Source organism: Oncorhynchus mykiss, chromosome 13, assembly GCF_057628025.1.
Source record: "Oncorhynchus mykiss isolate SJ-2025 chromosome 13, ASM5762802v1, whole genome shotgun sequence".
In the NCBI taxonomy this organism is placed as follows: Eukaryota; Metazoa; Chordata; class Actinopteri; order Salmoniformes; family Salmonidae; genus Oncorhynchus; species Oncorhynchus mykiss.
The window spans coordinates 72,456,768-72,475,604 of record NC_143034.1 but is presented as its reverse complement, the minus strand read 5'-3'; the positions used below and the strand labels follow the sequence as shown (position 1 = coordinate 72,475,604).

The following is an 18,837-nucleotide window of genomic DNA, read 5'->3' as shown; positions in this document are numbered from 1 at the left end:
ACATAATTTCAACAGGATTATTTTTAGTTATGGGCTGGCATATCAAACCATAAGAGATTCACTTTTACTGCCAAAGTGGATTTTTCCAGAGACAAGGTATTTAGAGGTATTTTACTGTGTAGAGAGAGAAATAGACCACATCACTGACCATACTGTGATAAAATAAAACCTTTCCTCCTCCTTACCCTACAGATCCTTAACGAGCTGGAATTGCTTTTTTGTCGTGTCCAGGGGTGGAATTAAAAAAGTTATTCTGGAAACTCAGCACTGTAATATAAATAACCATGGGAACTCAACTAAAAAAATATATACTAAAAATAATATTTAGTGTCTAAATGGGGCTTTGGGATATTGGTTTCCATGAGTTCCCTCCTGGTTGTGTCTAAAGTTTGCTATTGTTTTCACTTCATTCTTTTTGAATTAATTATATCTACCATAGAGACACTCATTGTCTAAAACACACAACATGCTCACAACATTCTCACAATCCTGTATTAGGATGTAATTCCACAGTCTCATCACATGGCTGTTGTGGATCAAAGTGGGATCTGTTCCCTGAGCATCTCTTCTTCCTGTAACACTCAGGAGAAGTTGGCCTGAGTAGACACTGATCTTGAGTCAGTTTGGCATTTCCCCCACTAATGGTTAAGGTTAGGATTGGGGAGGGTAAGCTGATCTTAGATCTGTACCCAAGGGAAACTTCACCCTGGAGTGTAACAGTCATTGAGGCGTGATCTGATTACTTCTTAATCGCCTGCACTGTGACTCTCACATGATGCTGCTAGAATCCCTGGGAGCCCTGGACTATATTCATTAGGAACCAAACAAAAGCAACGGTCCAAAACAGGGAGTGTTCTACATGAATTTGACCAATAAGAAACTCTCGTTCTGTTACAAGTTATTTTGTTACAGTGTAGATGAATGAATACACTCTTCTGTCTGCTGGAGCTCTGAGCTAACTACCCACCCACCACACCACACTGCATAGAGCTGTGTTGATCTGGCTTCCACCACCTCAACTCTCTCCCTTTCTCCTCAGACAGTCTCCTCTCCTCTCCTCTAGACTCGTAAACTGACCGGAAGACTAGGAGAACCGCCTCTCACACACTGATTAGCTGAGGACAAGGGGAGAATCGTCCATCACACATTGATTCGTTGAGAGGACAGTGGAAGAATAGTTTCTGAAAGAACAAGGGAGGAATCGTTTCTGAGAGGACAGGAGAACAATAGTTTCTGAGAGGACAGAAGAATAATATTTTCTGAAAGAACAAGGGAGGAATAGTTTCTGAGAGGACAGGAGAACAATAGTTTCTGAGAGGACAGGAGAATAATATTTTCTGAAAGAACAAGGGAGGAATAGTTTCTGAGAGGACAGGAGAAGAATAGTTTCTGAGAGGACAGAGGGAGAACCGTTTCCTGGCAGCTAGAAAGATGAGGAGGTTGCAGTCCATGAGATGGTTTAGTTTTCCCTGGTTGAGGAGAGAGACCTCACAGACTGAGACCAGCCCACTCATACCAAAGGTACAGTAACTGTATGTCTGTCTGACAACCTGTATGCTGTTAGTTATGTACTCACTGTACATTCTATTGAATAGAGTTTACAGTCCCCTCAACGTTGCAAGCATAGACATTTAATTGAATAAAAGGACTTGCAACCTTTAACCCTGTCAATTTGACTGGTAAAGTAATGTGTAAACTCCAATGGCTACCAGTCCACCCATTATGCAATTATTGACTTGGATGGGGAGACCCATTCTATAGAGTCCAATTCTATGATTGCAAGTAGGCTAAACCTAAAGACAACGACCACTACAGACTGAACTTGATGAGTTGTTTTTGCCTCAGTGAAATCTCATTGTTTATTGTCTGTCCTCTTTCCTCTTTGAAGACAGACACAGATAGAGAGTTGTCAGGAGTCCTTCAGGGGACTGACGAGAGCAGCACAGAAGAACAGGCTCCAGAACCAGGACCAAATGATGGACCAGGGAACCAGGGTAGAACCAGGGAGGTAAAACCCAGAGCCCGTAGCAGGCCCTTCTCCCTGAGAGACTGCCTTCTCAAGTACCTCCTGTTCTTCAGCAACCTCCTCTTCACGGTGCTAGGCCTGGTGGTCCTGGCCCTGGGACTGTGGGGCCTCATCAACAAGGAATCCTTCGCTCAGGAGAAAATAGGACAGATCAGCACCGACCCCATGCTGGTGTTTGTGGTGCTGGGCTTGGTGCTGTCTATCCTCTGCCTGTCTGGCTGTGTGGGGGCTCTGAGAGAGAACTGCTGCCTGCTCCAGGTCTTCTCAGCCACCGTGCTGGTCCTGGTAGCAGCCCAGGTCCTAGCGGCCATTGTGGCCTACAGCCTGCAGGGACAGATAGAGGGATACCTGAGGTCAGGTATGCTGGCTGCCATGGTACGTTACCAGGATGACCTGGACCTGAGGTTCATCACAGATGAGATCCAGATAGGACTGCAGTGCTGCGGGGCCGACACCTACAGAGACTGGGAGGTCAACATGTGAGTGAGATGAAGACTGACCAGACCAATGACATGATGACTTGCGATGACATGGTCCATTGACTGACACACAGCCTTGTGAACTGATGTCTGTCCATGTGGGTTGTTACTATCATTTTGATAGTTTTGTTAGTTATGAGCAGGTCTCTCTTGTAAAATAGAGTTAATCTCAGAGAATAACATGTATGAACAAAGATAAAATAAAATGTATAAAATATAAATCTGTCAAAGATGATATGTTACATAACTGGGGTTATTGCTTTTATGTCACATAACATTATCCAAGCAGCCAATTGAATTGCTTCTCCCCTCCTATGTCCTCTTCATCCCAGGTACTATAACTGCTCTGCCCCGGGGGTGCTGTCCTGTGGGGTCCCTGCTACCTGCTGTGTGGACCCTCTGGAGAACGGCACGGTGTGGAACTCCCAGTGTGGAGTAGGATCCCAGCAGCTGGATGAGTTCTCTGCTCAGAGCGTCATCTTCCTGGGGGGCTGTCTGGGGGGCATGTCCCGCTGGATAGAGCAGCACACAGGCCTGATAGGAGCCGTGGGTATCGTCCTACTGGGGGTTCAGATCATCACTCTGTTCATCACCACACGACTGATGGATAACATCCAGTGCAGTAAAGCTACAAGTTAATAAGACCTAGTGGAGTAAAACTACAAGTTAATAACATCTAGTGGAGTAAAGCTACATGATAACATCTAGTGGAGTAAAGCTACATGATAACATCTAGTGGAGTAAAGCTACAACATGATAACATCTAGTGGAGTAAAGCTACAACATAATAACATCTAGTGGAGTAAAGCTACAAGTTAATAACATCTAGTGGAGTAAAGCTACATGATAACATCTAGTGGAGTAAAGCTACATGATAACATCTAGTGGGGTAAAGCTACAAGTTAATAACATCTAGTGGAGTAAAGCTACATGATAACATCTAGTGGAGTAAAGCTACATGATAACATCTAGTGGAGTAAAGCTACAACATGATAACATCTAGTGGAGTAAAGCTACAACATAATAACATCTAGTGGAGTAAAGCTACAAGATAATAACATCTAGTGGATTAAAGCTACAAGTTAATAACATCTAGTGGAGTAAAGCTACAAGATAATAACATCTAGTGGAGTAAAGCTACAAGATAATAACATCTAGTGGAGTAAAGCTACAAGATAATAACATCTAGTGGAGTAAAGCTACAAGATAATAACATCTAGTGGAGTAAAGCTACAAGATAATAACATCCAGTGGAGTAAAGCTACAAGATAATAACATCTAGTGGAGTAAAGCTACAAGATAATAACATCTAGTGGATTAAAGCTACAAGATAATAACATCTAGTGGAGTAAAGCTACAAGATAATAACATCCAGTGCAGTAAAGCTACAAGATAATAACATCTAGTGGATTAAAGCTAAAAGATAATCACATCTGGTGGAGTAAAGCTACATGATAACATCCATGATGCTAGCTGGACTCTTATTATCACTATGGACAAAAACTGTAACCATGGAAATGTATTATGATTATTATACTGTAAATGTATTGGCTATCGTGTTAGTGAAACCCTACAATGTATTGGCTAGTGTGTTAGTGGAACACTACAATGTATTGGCTAGCGCGTGTGTTGTAATAGTGCAATAGAGCAGTGTTCAGTTAGGATTCAGTTAGGATTTAGTTAGGATTCAGTTAGGATTCAGTTAGGATTCAGTTAGGAATTCAGTTAGGATTCAGTTAGGATTCAGTTAGGAATTCAACATGAAATTCCATCGGGGACTACGTTGGAAACAAGTTGAATCTATTTAACAAGTTGGTCCCTTGTTGTATTGTTGTTAAAGACAGGAAGCCGTAATAGTCTAGAATGTGTCGGCCAACAGAGAGATCTTATCAGTACCAAGACCATCCATCCCTGGAATATCATCTCCAAATCCGAGGAAAACAATCAACATCACTTTGTTGTTATAGAACATTATTAGAACGGCCAGATCATCAACTGTAAACTATCTAAATGTTGTCACTGTTGAGGTTGTATGGCTGGAGATGAATTGTTTCACACTGTATATTCGAATCATTACTCTAATCATTATATCTCCACCAGTGGTGACTAGTGGACAGAGATATCAGAGGATCAGCTCATTGTAATCAACTACATTTCAGCCATTAGAATAGGCCTGTACTCCTATATCTTCACCCAGCAGCCTCCTCTGTTCTCTATCCACAAAAGCATTGAGTACCACTGAATTACCTTGTGTAGAAATCAAATGAAAAGTGCTGGAGTCAGGTCTAGTGGTAACACTGCTGACTAGAATAGTGCTGGAGTCAGGTCTAGTGGTAACACTGCTGACTAGAATAGTGCTGGAGTCAGGTCTAGTGGTAACACTGCTGACTAGAGTAGTGCTGGAGTCAGGTCTAGTGGTAACACTGCTGACTGGAATGGTGCTGGAGTCAGGTCTAGTGGTAACACTGCTGACTAGAATAGTGCTGGAGTCAGGTCTAGTGGTAACACTGCTGACTAGAGTAGTGCTGGAGTCAGGTCTAGTGGTAACACTGCTGACTAGAGTAGTGCTGGAGTCAGGTCTAGTGGTAACACTGCTGACTAGAATAGTGCTGGAGTCAGGTCTAGTGGTAACACTGCTGACTAGAATAGTGCTGGAGTCAGGTCTAGTGGTAACACTGCTGACTGGAGTAGTGCTGGAGTCAGGTCTAATGGTAACACTGCTGACAAGAATAGTGCTGGAGTCAGGTCTAGTGGTAACACTGCTGACTAGAATAGTGCTGGAGTCAGGTCTAGTGGTAACACTGCTGACTAGAATAGTGCTGGAGTCATGTCTAGTGGTAACACTGCTGACTAGAGTAGTGCTGGAGTCAGGTCTAGTGGTAACACTGCTGACTAGAGTAGTGCTGGAGTCAGGTCTAGTGGTAACACTGCTGACTGGAATAGTGCTGGAGTCATGTCTAGTGGTAACACTGCTGACTAGAATAGTGCTGGAGTCAGGTCTAGTGGTAACACTGCTGACTAGAATAGTGCTGTAGTCAGGTCTAGTGGTAACACTGCTGACAAGAATAGTGCTGGAGTCAGGTCTAGTGGTAACACTGCTGACTAGAATAGTGCTGGAGTCAGGTCTAGTGGTAACACTGCTGACTAGAATAGTGCTGGAGTCAGGTCTAGTGGTAACACTGCTGACTAGAATAGTGCTGTAGTCAGGTCTATTGGTAACACTGCTGACTAGAGTAGTGCTGGAGTCATGTCTAGTGGTAACACTGCTGACTAGAATAGTGCTGTAGTCAGGTCTATTGGTAACACTGCTGACTAGAGTAGTGCTGGAGTCATGTCTAGTGGTAACACTGCTGACTAGAATAGTGCTGTAGTCAGGTCTATTGGTAACACTGCTGACTAGAGTAGTGCTGGAGTCATGTCTAGTGGTAACACTGCTGACTGGAATAGTGCTGTAGTCAGGTCTAGTGGTAACACCGCTGACTCCAGATCACACACAGACTCACTGGAGATGGGGTTACTAATCCTGCCTCACCCCATACTCTCTGTCACCCTCTCTACCTTACCACTCTCACTGACCTTAAACAATACAATATAAAATATATATATATATATATATGTAAAATATATAAATAAATCAGAGATCAAATTAGAAATACATTTGGAAATGTTTAGAAATCTTTATTTTAGAACTAAATCAAATGAATAGTGACTCATCCAATGACCCCCCCTCTTTATGGGCTTGCTTTTAAACTGTAGAGTGTAACTGTCACGCCCTGACCTTAGAGAGACGTTTTGTTTCTCTATTTGGTGAGGTCAGGGTGTGATTTGGGGTGGGCATTCTATGTTGTATATTTCTTTGTTTTTGGCCGCGTATGGTTCCCAATCAGAGGCAGCTGTCTATCGTTGTCTCTGATTGGGAATCATACTTGGGCAGCCCTTTTTCCCACTTTCTGGTGTGGGATCTTGTTTTTGTATAGTTGCCTTGTGCACTGCAATACTGCACGTTCGTTATATTCTTTGTTGTTTTTGTTGTAAGTTTCACTATTAAAGAATGTGGAACTCTACACACGCTGCACCTTGGTCCGATCCTTTCAACAAACCTAACAGTAACTCTGTTTGAACTTGGGGGGCCCCTTGGTTGGGGAGCGAGGACAGGTGGCTGATGGTGCCCAGGTTATTCATGGTTCTGTTGGTCTGTGTGGGGACACTGGGTCTGTAGACTGTCTGCCTGTGGTGGTTTCTGGTTTGGTTACACTGAAGGAATGTAGACGAGATGTCAGGTATCTTGTATAGTTTGAATAAATATCTATGGCGCTTAATATAATTCATTTGGTTGAGATGGGGCATCTCAAGAGATCTAATCTGAAAAATGTCAAATAAATAACTAAATATAATCCCTCTTATAGCCCTTTAAACTGTTCTAAACTAGGCACTCTTACCTCCACTGAATCATATATTAGTGCCACAGACATATAACCCCCCCTCACACACACACACACAGTTCTGAGAGGAGATAAAATAACCTCTTAATTTTCATGAAGCTATGAATAAGGAGAGGAGGGGAAGCAGGTGTGTCCTGGGGGAGAAAGGGAACAACGCATCACTGCCTGTAACTCAGTGTCAGAGCGAGAACACGTCCCTGGTGAATGACTCTGATAACTAGAGATAGTAGACATGAAACCAACCGGTGGTCTTTGGGTGGGACTGAACCCAGTGGTCTATAGACAGCTGTTCCTGTTGTAAAGTACATGTAGATCTTTCCTCAGTCATTATTGGTGGTCCTACGTCCTCCTCTGGTGGACTTTGACTGACCTGGAGCTTCTATTCTGATCACTGATGCAGAATGTGAAACACAGAATGTGAAACACAACATGACATGACTCTCTATATGTTGGACCAATCCTAACTTCCACTTAAGAGGATACTTCAGAATTTTGGCAATGAGGCCCTTTATATACTTCCCCAGAGTCAGATGGACTTGATCATACCATTTGTTTGTGTCCAGTTTGAAGGAAGTTAGAGTTAGTTTAGTCGGTCAATGTTAACTAGCGTTTCCCATAGACTTCCAGTCATGGTTCGATCTTCATCTCACTCTGGGGAAGTAGAATAAGGACCTCATTGAGTGTTTACTTAGTCATGGGTTGATGTCAGTGGGAGACGAAGAGAAGGTCAGACCTATACAGTTGTAATTAATGCTGAAATGATACTGAGTCCAACATCCAATGTTAATACTAGAGAACAGTTTATACCATGTAATAATGACAGCTTCAAACTCTCTAAACATTGACCTGGAGGCCGGGGTTCTAGTCTGATATACCTGTCACGTTGGTATAAAGGGATTGGGAGACAGGTGCAGGAATGTGTAATAGTTTTTAAAATTCCTACCCAAATTATAGCGTGCCATGTACAGACACGGGGACGAAGACCAAACAAACACCTATACAAAACCCAGGGTAGAAACCCTAACAAACACCCAGGGTTGAAACCCTAACAAACACCTATACAAAACCCAGGGTAGAAACCCTAACAAACACCTATACAAAACCCAGGGTTGAAACCCTAACAAACACCTATACAAAACCCAGGGTAGAAACCCTAACAAACACCCAGGGTTGAAACCCTAACAAACACCTATACAAAACCCAGGGTTGAAACCCTAACAAACACCTATACAAAACCCAGGGTTGAAACCCTAACAAACACCTATACAAAACCCAGGGTTGGAAACCCTAACAAAAGAGCGAGGAGCACTTTGAATAAATACACAGGCGCTCAATGATACCACACGGGATGACACCCGTAATCTGCACAATACATGCACAGAAGCCAAAACTACACAGCACAGCTCCTCACACGAACCAACAGACATTGTAACAATAATTGACAGCCAATGGTGAACCAAAGGGCAAACATACAATTACTAATCATTGGGAAATGGGCACCAGGTGTGGTTAATCAACAGTTCTGGAGGGAACTGTGACAATACCTGGATGCTTCTCTTTCTCTCAGCCTAAATTCTGTAACTTTCTCTCCCTCCTCAGTGTCTCCAAGGGTCCCTGGTTCCACATCCCTCCATCCTCCTCCATCTTGGTTCAACAGTTTCCAGATTCCACCTCATTCAGTGCTGTGAACAGTTCTGCCTACATTTCCATCATAATAACAGGCTCTTCAATGTAAGGCGACAGTCAACTGTTAGGTCATCTCTGGTTGGTTAGAATCCTTGTTATGATAATTAACCTGGTAAGGATTCGGTGCTCCTCTGTCTTGGTTCAATTTAAACAGTCATTATCCAGATTAAATCATTTAGTGCTGCTAACACTGATGTTCATCAACATGCTCAAAAACAAACACTTGTTCTTTAGAATGTTCTTTATTGAATATCCACAATACAGCAAAGCTCTAACTATTCCTCTATTAATCATTAGTAATTCAACTCATTTCACAATAGTAGAGAGATCTAGTCATCATGACAGTGTTTCAGATGTTATGTTCTAGAGAACATGATGCTGGTACAGTGAATGCATCAATAGTAACTTGTGATGAGAAACAACCCTCAACAACTATTTGACATTACATTGGTTATTGTCATACTATTCACTGCTGCATTCAGACTTCAGCCCAATACCATCCATGTTGTTAGGATTTTAACTTCTATATTTAACAGCAAAGATCAACACATCACTTAACAGTTCTAATGAAATAACAGCTGCACTCATTCTGAAGCATTAACAAACTACCAGTTGTATTGATTGTCTGAAACTATTGATTTACAGACTGCAACTAGTCTTTCTGATCTCTTTCTCAGAGAATGTTGACCCCAACGACACTTTACATGTGAACACCACGTCCTTGTCCCAGTCTGCAGTCTGAATGGTCAGATAGCTGCTGATCCTGAAGGTGTTGTCTGGTTGCTGCTCAGCAGGGCTGGTAGAAACATCTTCTGTCACTGATTCACCGCTAGACATCCAGCTGACATCTGCCAACCCCTTGGATCTCTGAGACAGTTCACTAGTCAGACACACCAGTGTTGCTCTGCTGGACTTGAGGTCTTCAGTGGATGGAGGGAACAGAGTCACAGCAGGTGTAGCCAGATCTCCATCTGTAGAAAGTAGTCAACGGATGGGATGAGAACAAAACACAATGGATACCAGTTTATATTTCAGTACATGTTGGTATCATTACCAAAACACAATGGATACCAGTTTATATTTCAGTACATGATGGTATCATTACCAAAACACAATGGATACCAGTTTATATTTCAGTACATGATGGTATCATTACCAAAACACAATGGATACCAGTTTATATTTCAGTACATGTTGGTATCATTACCAAAAAACCTGCATTAAGAGGAAACGGATGCAGCAATTAAATAGAGAACTGCTCTTCACGATGTTTACAATGATACTGACAGAAGGAATCATACGGTGTGAAGGTTTTAAAATGAGAGACAGAGCAATTTATTAATACATTACATCACCGTTCTGGAAGACTAAAAGGCTAAAAGATGAACGAAATGTGGACATTTTAAATGTAAAATACAAATAATTCACAATCAAATGGGATTTAAAAAGAATATATAAATATTTGTCTCAGAAATTGAGCTGGATAAAATTTCTGGAGATGAAATATCTCCTTTACATTGAGTTATACAGACAACAGAAACACAAGATATTCATGATTAAACACTGAGATGAAAGATCTCTTTTACATTGAGTTATACAGACAACAGAAACACAAGATGAGAATGATAAAACATGAACAGAGCAGACCAACCAGAGACATTCACACAGTCATCAAACTGTTTCATAAGTCATTTACAAACAACATACGAGACAGGATTAAAGCAGGTGCAAAATATTAAATCAGTGAATATAAATGACATTTTATTAAATAAATATTAAAAAAAAAATATATATATATATATATATCTGACCAGCAGTATATTAGAAACAAACCCTATTCTGTAGATTAAAACATTAGAAGGGTACTCACCAGTAACAATGAGCTTGGTTCCTTGTCCGAATACCACAGTGATTCAGTTTGTTTACACAGCCGTACAATAACCTCCTCACTCTCTACTGAGAGGACAGGAACTGAAACATCCCACCCAGACAGAGCTTCACTCTCTCTACTGAGAGGACAGGAACTGAAACATCCCACCCAGACAGAGCTTCACTCTCTCTACTGAGAGGACAGAAACTGAAACATCCCATTCAGACAGAGCTTCACTCTCTCTACTGAGAGGACAGGAACTGAAACATCCCATTCAGACAGAGCTTCACTCTCTCTACTGAGAGGACAGAAACTGAAACATCCCATTCAGACAGAGCTTCACTCTCTCTACTGAGAGGACAGAAACTGAAACATCCCATTCAGACAGAGCTTCACTCTCTCTACTGAGAGGACAGGAACTGAAACATCCCATTCAGACAGAGCTTCACTCTCACTACTGAGAGGACAGGAACTGAAACATCCCATTAAGATAGAGCTTCACTCTCACTACTGAGAGGACAGGAACTGAAACATCCCATTCAGACAGAGCTTCACTCTCTACTGAGAGGACAGGAACTGAAACATCCCATTCAGACAGAGCTTCACTCTCACTACTGAGAGGACAGGAACTGAAACATCCCATTCAGACTGAGCATCACTCTCACTACTGAGAGGACAGGAACTGAACCATCCCATTCAGACAGAGCTTCACTCTCACTACTGAGAGGACAGGAACTGAACCATCCCATTCAGACAGAGCTTCACTCTCTCTACTGAGAGGACAGGAACTGAAACATCCCATTCAGACAGAGCTTCACTCTCTCTACTGAGAGGACAGGAACTGAAACATCCCATTCAGACAGAGCATCACTCTCTCTACTGAGAGGACTGGAACTGAACCATCCCATTCAGACAGAGCTTCACTCTCTCGACTGAGAGGACAGGAACTGAAACATCCCATTCAGACAGAGCTTCACTCTCTCTACTGAGAGGACAGGAACTGAAACATCCCATTCAGACAGAGCATCACTCTCTCTACTGAGAGGACAGGAACTGAAACATCCCATTCAGACAGAGCATCACTCTCTCTACTGAGAGGACAGGAACTGAAACATCCCATTCAGACAGAGCTTCACTCTCTCTACTGAGAGGACAGGAACTGAAACATCCCATTCAGACAGAGCTTCACTCTCTCTACTGAGAGGACAGGAACTGAAACATCCCATTCAGACAGAGCATCACTCTCTCTACTGAGAGGACTGGAACTGAACCATCCCATTCAGACAGAGCTTCACTCTCTCGACTGAGAGGACAGGAACTGAAACATCCCATTCAGACAGAGCTTCACTCTCTCTACTGAGAGGACAGGAACTGAAACATCCCATTCAGACAGAGCATCACTCTCTCTACTGAGAGGACAGGAACTGAAACATCCCATTCAGACAGAGCATCACTCTCTCTACTGAGAGGACAGGAACTGAAACATCCCATTCAGACAGAGCTTCACTCTCTCTACTGAGAGGACAGGAACTGAAACATCCCATTCAGACAGAGCATCACTCTCTCTACTGAGAGGACAGTAACTGAACCATTCCATTCAGACAGAGCTTCACTCTCTCTACAAACATCTCAGGCTTTTCTAGAGTTTCTCTCTGTGAAGTAACAGTATATAGAATAGCATCATATTCTGCTGTTTGTGTCTGGTCCTTATGAATCCATCAGTTAAAGCACTGTCCATATGATGCAGTCTTGATATATGATGCATATGATGCAGACTTGATGATGAGTATGATGCATATGATGCAGACTTGATGATGAGTATATGATGATGATGATGATGATATGATGATGATGATTACGTCAAGAATGGCTAAATCTCTTTTCACAATCGTTTTATAATCTTGTTGACATGGTTCCTCCATTTCCAGATCTCCCATTGTGTCATGTATATATTGTTATAATAATCACTGACCAACTGCTGTTTCTTAGAGTTCACCCCTCTACCACGAAGCAGAAGTGAGTGTATTTGGGGAGGAGATTTTTGTCATAGTGTATGTCACTGTGATGCCCACTCGCCAACAGGGTAGTCTTTTGTTTTACAGTAATACACTGCTGAGTCTTCCTCCTCCACATGATTAATAATCAAACTATAATCTGATATAGACTGATGATCAGATGTGAATTTAGGGAGAGGAGAAACCAGAACCATATTTTACAGAGGTCCAATTGTAGTAGTACCACTGTAAAACATACTGAGGAACTCCACCTGGAACCTGTTTATACCAATGAGCACTATTATCAACAGTTCCCAGGTTACAGTCCATAGTGGCTGTGTCTCCTTTCCTCACTGTCACAACAGGAGGCTTCTGTGTCACCACAGTCACACCACTGACACCTGGGAAATAAGAAGATGACATGTAGTAAAGAGAAACATACAGACTCATTATTAATAAACCAGGAAGTAAAACATCCAGGAAGTCAGACTCCTTACATGTTAGAGCAGTGATGAGAGTGCAGAGTGTCCCCAGCATGTTGTCAGTGTGTGGTGTGAACGGCCCTTACTGTCCAGCTGAGAGAGGAGCAGGGTTGGAGTGTGAGGAGAGGAGAGGCTGCAGGACCCTCCTATAAGGAGACAGACAGGGAGGACCAGAGGGAGGGGCCTCTATATCTCAGCCTATCAGCTTCCGAGAACACGGTTTTCTGAATAATTTAAATTACTTTAACTATTAAAATATCAAAAATATCAATGTTTTAAATTGGACCAACAAAAACCAAATGGGATCATTTTGGTTACACTTAAAACAGCAGTATTTAGTTTCATGTGAGTTGTGTTAGAATCAGCATGTCATAATATAGATAATAACATTATAATAATATAATCTGGACCTGATAGTGGGGTTCTGAACTAACAGCACATCACTAAATGCCTGTTGATGTAATATGTCTCTACTGTAAACCAGGGGACTGACTATCATGGAGGTTATCTGATACATGGAGTCTTCTGTTAGGACTGAACCTTCTGGAATATCACTTTATCATTCATGCTTTGTGTCAACTAGGTGTAATTGTTAATGACAACATTCTACTAAATGTGTGAAGGGTTTTGTGTAAAACACAAGCATGGAATGTTCTCCTCCTGCAGACACACTGGTTCAGGATGACTTGACATTCAGTTAGTGTCTATATTCAGAACATCTGAAAGCAGAAGTGAGTGTGTTTGGTGAGGAGGTTTTTGTCATGGTGTATATCACTGTGATACGTACTCTTTATCAGAGTCATCATATGTATTACAGTAATACACTGCTGAGTCTGTCTCCTCCACAGTGTTAATAATCAAACGATAATCTGATTTAGACTGATGATTAGATGTGAATTTAGGAGAGGAGAAACCAGAGCCATAGGTAGGAGCACTATTACCGTGGTAGAACCTTATCACATACTGAGGAACTCCTCCTGGAACCTGTTTATACCAACGAGCACCACTATCCTGAACAGTCCCCAGGTTACAGTCCATAGTGGCCGTGTCTCCTTTCCTCACTGTCACAACAGGAGGCTTCTGTGTCACCACAGTCACACCACTGACACCTGGGAAATAAGAAGATGACATGTAGTAAAGAGAAACATACAGACTCATTATTAATAAACCAGGAAGTAAAACCTCCAGGAAGTCAGACTCCTTACATGTTAGAGCAGTGAAGAGAGTGCAGAGTGTCCCCAGCATGTTGTCAGTGTGTGGTGTCAACGGCCCTTACTGTCCAGCTGAGAGATGAGCAGGGTTGGAGTGTGAGGAGAGGAGAGGCTGCCTGACCCACCTATAAGGAGACAGACAGGGAGGACCAGAGGGAGGGGCCTCTACATCTCAGCCTATCAGCTTCTGAGAAGATGGACTCCTGATTAATGTAAATGACTGTAACTATTAAACTTGCAAATAAATATATTAGATTGGACTTACAAAAACCATATGGGATCATTTTGGTTACACTGAAATATCAGTTTTAGTTTCATGTGAGTTGTGTTAGAATCAGCATGTCATAATATAGATAATAACATTATAATAATATAATCTAGACCTGATGGTGGGGTTCTGAACTAACAGTACATCACTAAATGCCTGTTGATGTAATATGTCTCTACTGTAAACCAGGGGACTGACTATCATGGAGGTTATCTGATACATGGAGTCTTCTGTTAGGACTGAACCTTCTGGAATATCACTTTATCATTCATGCTTTGTGACAACTAGGTGTAATTGTTAATGACAACATTCTACTAAATGTGTGAAGGGTTTTGTGTAAAACACAAGCATGGAATGTTCTCCTACTGCAGACACACTGGTTCAGGATGACTTGACATTCAGTTAGTGTCTATATTCAGAACATCTGAAAGCAGAAGTGAGTGTGTTTGGTGAGGAGGTTTTTGTCATGGTGTATATCACTGTGATACTTGCGCATAAGGAGAGTCATTCTGAGTCTGACAGTAATACACTGCTGAGTCTGTCTCTTCCACATTACTGATTATAAACTGATAATCCTTATCAGACGTGGCTTTAGATGTGAAACGATCAGAGGAGAAACCAGAACCATATTCATTAGGAGAGGAGTGAGTATGGTGAAACCTTAACACATACTGAGGAGCTCCTCCTGGAACCTGTTTATACCAGATTACATAGTTGCCTTCATCTTTGGTGATGTCACAGTGAAAAGTAGCAGTCCCCTTTGTACTGACAGTCAGTACTGAAGGTGTCTGTGTCACTGCTTTCTGGCAACTGACATCTGTGGGAATGAAACACACCATTTATTAAGACAATAAATCATACATGAATGTAAAACTTATTTTGAATTCTTTAGAATCAGAATGAACGAACAGCAAATCCTTACATGTTAGAGCAGTGATGAGAGTGCAGAGTGTCCCCAGCATGTCGTCAGTGTGTGGTGTGAACGGCCCTTACTGTCCAGCTGAGAGATGAGCAGGGTTGGAGTGTGAGGAGAGGAGAGGCTGCAGGACCCACCTATAAGGGACCAGAGGGAGGGGCCTCTACAATCACTAGCTACTCTCATAGTTGATTGACATGTCTGGCGGTTAACAGACTTCCACAATTCTAATAATACTATTATAATTATTGATCTTTACTGTAAACACACTGACCTACAAGTCACTGTAAATGTGTCCCAACTATTTAAGTAAAGGGCCTGTATGATAAACTAATTCAAATCTATTTGTTCTGCTTTTGACTCTGCACCATTCTCTACCCCTACCCTCATCACAGCTCCATTATATAATCCATGATGTTAATATTAATCACCAGATATCCTCTACCCTCCTCCATTATATAATCCATGATGTTTATATCCTCCATTATATAATCCATGATGTTTATATCCTCCATTATATAATCCATGATGTTTATATTAATCACCACATATCCTCTACCCTCCTCCATTATATAATCCATGATGTTTATATCCTCCATTATATAATCCATGATGTTTTTATTAATCACCACATATCCTCTACCCTCCTCCATTATATAATCCATTATGTTTATATTAATCACCACATATCCTCTACCCTCCTCCATTATATAATCCATTATGTTTATATTAATCACCACATATCCTCTACCCTCCTCCATTATATAATCCATTATGTTTATATTAATCACCACATATCCTCTACCCTCATCAGATCCATTATATAATCCATGATGTTTTTATTAATCACCACATATCCTCTACCCTCCTCCATTATATAATCCATGATGTTTATATTAATCACCACATATCCTCTACCCTCCTCCATTATATAATCCATTATGTTTATATTAATCACCACATATCCTCTACCCTCCTCCATTATATAATCCATTATGTTTATATTAATCACCACATATCCTCTACCCTCCTCCATTATATAATCCATTATGTTTATATTAATCACCACATATCCTCTACCCTCATCAGATCCATTATATAATCCATGATGTTTTTATTAATCACCACATATCCTCTACCCTCCTCCATTATATAATCCATGATGTTTATATTAATCACCACATATCCTCTACCCTCCTCCATTATATAATCCATGATGTTTATATTAATCACCACATATGCTCTACCCTCCTCCATTATATAATCCATTATGTTTATAATAATCACCACATATCCTCTACCTGTCACGACTTCCACCAAAGTTGGTCCCTCTCCTTGTTCGGGCGGCGTTCGGCGGTCGAAGTCACCGACCTTCTAGCCATCGCTGATCCTCTTTTCATTTTCCATTGGTTTTGTCTGGTCTTGTATCACACCTGGTTCCAATCCCATTTATTACCTGTTGTGCGTTTAACCCTCTGTTCCCCCTCATTGTCCTTGCCTGTGATTGTTTGTTTGTAAGCTATGTGCAAGATATGTTCTGACGGGTTTTGTACCCACTTGTATTATTTTGTATATTTTGTTTTTCAGAGTTTTGAGAACTTATTAAACTGCTCCGTTTTATACCAAGTTCGATCTCCTGCGCCTGACTTCCCTGCCACCAGCACTCACCCTTACAGAATCACCGACTGCATGTGGAGTCAGCAGGAGCAGGTACCCCGGGGTATAGGGGTGGAGGAACACGTCCGGGGGCACGCAGCAATGCTTCACCATCTTGGCATCGCCATAGACGGGGGGGGGGGGGGGGGGGGGGGGGGGGTACTGTCACACCTGTCACACCTTAGAGAGCCGTTTTATTTCTCTATTTGGTTAATTAAGTCAGGGTGGTGATTTGGGGTGGGCATTCTATGTTGTATATTTCTTTGTTTTTGGCCGCGTATGGTTCCCAATCAGAGGCAGCTGTCTATCGTTGTCTCTGATTGGGAATCATACTTGGGCAGCCCTTTTTCCCACTTTCTGGTGTGGGATCTTGTTTTTGTATAGTTGCCTTGTGCACTGCAATACTGCACGTTCGTTATATTCTTTGTTGTTTTTGTTGTAAGTTTCACTATTAAAGAATGTGGAACTCTACACACGCTGCACCTTGGTCCGATCCTTTCAACAAACCTAACAGTAACTCTGTTTGAACTTGGGGGGCCCCTTGGTTGGGGAGCGAGGACAGGTGGCTGATGGTGCCCAGGTTATTCATGGTTCTGTTGGTCTGTGTGGGGACACTGGGTCTGTAGACTGTCTGCCTGTGGTGGTTTCTGGTTTGGTTACACTGAAGGAATGTAGACGAGATGTCAGGTATCTTGTATAGTTTGAATAAATATCTATGGCGCTTAATATAATTCATTTGGTTGAGATGGGGCATCTCAAGAGATCTAATCTGAAAAATGTCAAATAAATAACTAAATATAATCCCTCTTATAGCCCTTTAAACTGTTCTAAACTAGGCACTCTTACCTCCACTGAATCATATATTAGTGCCACAGACATATAACCCCCCCTCACACACACACACACAGTTCTGAGAGGAGATTAAACAGATTCTTAATTTACATGAAGCTATAAATAAGGAGAGGAGGGGAAGCAGGTGTGTCCTGGGGGAGAAAGGGAACAACGCATCACTGCCTGTAACTCAGTGTCAGAGCTAGAACACGTCCCTGGTGAATGACTCTGATAACTAGAGATAGTAGACATGAAACCAACCGGTGGTCTTTGGGTGGGACTGAACCCAGTGGTCTATAGACAGCTGTTCCTGTTGTAAAGTACATGTAGATCTTTCCTCAGTCATTATTGGTGGTCCTACGTCCTCCTCTGGTGGACTTTGACTGACCTGGAGCTTCTATTCTGATCACTGATGCAGAATGTGAAACACAGAATGTGAAACACAACATGACATGACTCTCTATATGTTGGACCAATCCTAACTTCCACTTAAGAGGATACTTCAGAATTTTGGCAATGAGGCCCTTTATATACTTCCCCAGAGTCAGATGGACTTGATCATACCATTTGTTTGTGTCCAGTTTGAAGGAAGTTAGAGTTAGTTTAGTCGGTCAATGTTAACTAGCGTTTCCCATAGACTTCCAGTCATGGTTCGATCTTCATCTCACTCTGGGGAAGTAGAATAAGGACCTCATTGAGTGTTTACTTAGTCATGGGTTGATGTCAGTGGGAGACGAAGAGAAGGTCAGACCTATACAGTTGTAATTAATGCTGAAATGATACTGAGTCCAACATCCAATGTTAATACTAGAGAACAGTTTATACCATGTAATAATGACAGCTTCAAACTCTCTAAACATTGACCTGGAGGCCGGGGTTCTAGTCTGATATACCTGTCACGTTGGTATAAAGGGATTGGGAGACAGGTGCAGGAATGTGTAATAGTTTTTAAAATTCCTACCCAAATTACAGCGTG

The 18,837-nt window shown here is 41.8% G+C and overlaps 2 protein-coding genes across 4 annotated transcripts; one reads left to right on the top strand and one right to left on the bottom strand.

Moving 5' to 3' along the window:
* The first annotated feature begins 972 nt into the window (after positions 1-972).
* Positions 973-4,567, top strand: tspan10 (tetraspanin 10). Its single transcript, XM_021586983.3, has 3 exons — positions 973-1,521; positions 1,889-2,505; positions 2,838-4,567. Exons 1-3 carry the CDS (start codon positions 1,432-1,434, stop codon positions 3,142-3,144), a joined length of 1,014 nt encoding a protein of 337 aa, XP_021442658.2. The 5' UTR covers positions 973-1,431; the 3' UTR covers positions 3,145-4,567.
* A 4,292-nt stretch (positions 4,568-8,859) lies between these two features.
* On the bottom strand, positions 8,860-15,506 carry LOC118937790 (Ig lambda chain C region). 3 transcript variants are annotated; one of them, XM_090197513.1, is made up of 4 exons: positions 15,381-15,506; positions 14,947-15,275; positions 10,504-10,537; positions 8,860-9,604 (listed from the first exon to the last, which is right to left on the bottom strand). In XM_090197513.1, exons 1-4 carry the CDS (start codon positions 15,418-15,420, stop codon positions 9,273-9,275), a joined length of 735 nt encoding a protein of 244 aa, XP_090053639.1. In that variant the 5' UTR covers positions 15,421-15,506; the 3' UTR covers positions 8,860-9,272. The 3 variants fall into 3 exon arrangements, with proteins under 3 accessions (XP_090053639.1, XP_090053640.1, XP_090053641.1); XM_090197515.1 differs by lacking the exons at positions 14,947-15,275; positions 15,381-15,506 and adding exons at positions 13,768-14,088; positions 14,185-14,300 and having other exon boundaries at positions 8,863-9,604; positions 10,504-10,542; XM_090197514.1 differs by lacking the exons at positions 10,504-10,537; positions 14,947-15,275; positions 15,381-15,506 and adding an exon at positions 12,995-13,107.
* Positions 15,507-18,837: the final 3,331 nt, after the last annotated feature.

Bases quoted from the DNA above. Each gene is read 5' to 3' on its own strand.
- LOC118937790 (XM_090197513.1), bottom strand. From the start codon at position 15,420: ATGCTGGGGACACTCTGCACTCTCATCACTGCTCTAACAT. The intron at 10,538-14,946 runs GTATCACAGTGA...TGAATCACTGTG, and splicing joins ATGACTCTCCTTATGCGCAA to GTATTCGGACAAGGAACCAA. The intron at 9,605-10,503 runs GTGAGTACCCTT...TACTTTCTACAG, and splicing joins AACCAAGCTCATTGTTACTG to ATGGAGATCTGGCTACACCT.
- tspan10 (XM_021586983.3), top strand. From the start codon at position 1,432: ATGAGGAGGTTGCAGTCCATGAGATGGTTTAGTTTTCCCTGGTTGAGG. The intron at 1,522-1,888 runs GTACAGTAACTG...TCCTCTTTGAAG, and splicing joins CCAGCCCACTCATACCAAAG to ACAGACACAGATAGAGAGTT. The intron at 2,506-2,837 runs GTGAGTGAGATG...TCTTCATCCCAG, and splicing joins AGAGACTGGGAGGTCAACAT to GTACTATAACTGCTCTGCCC.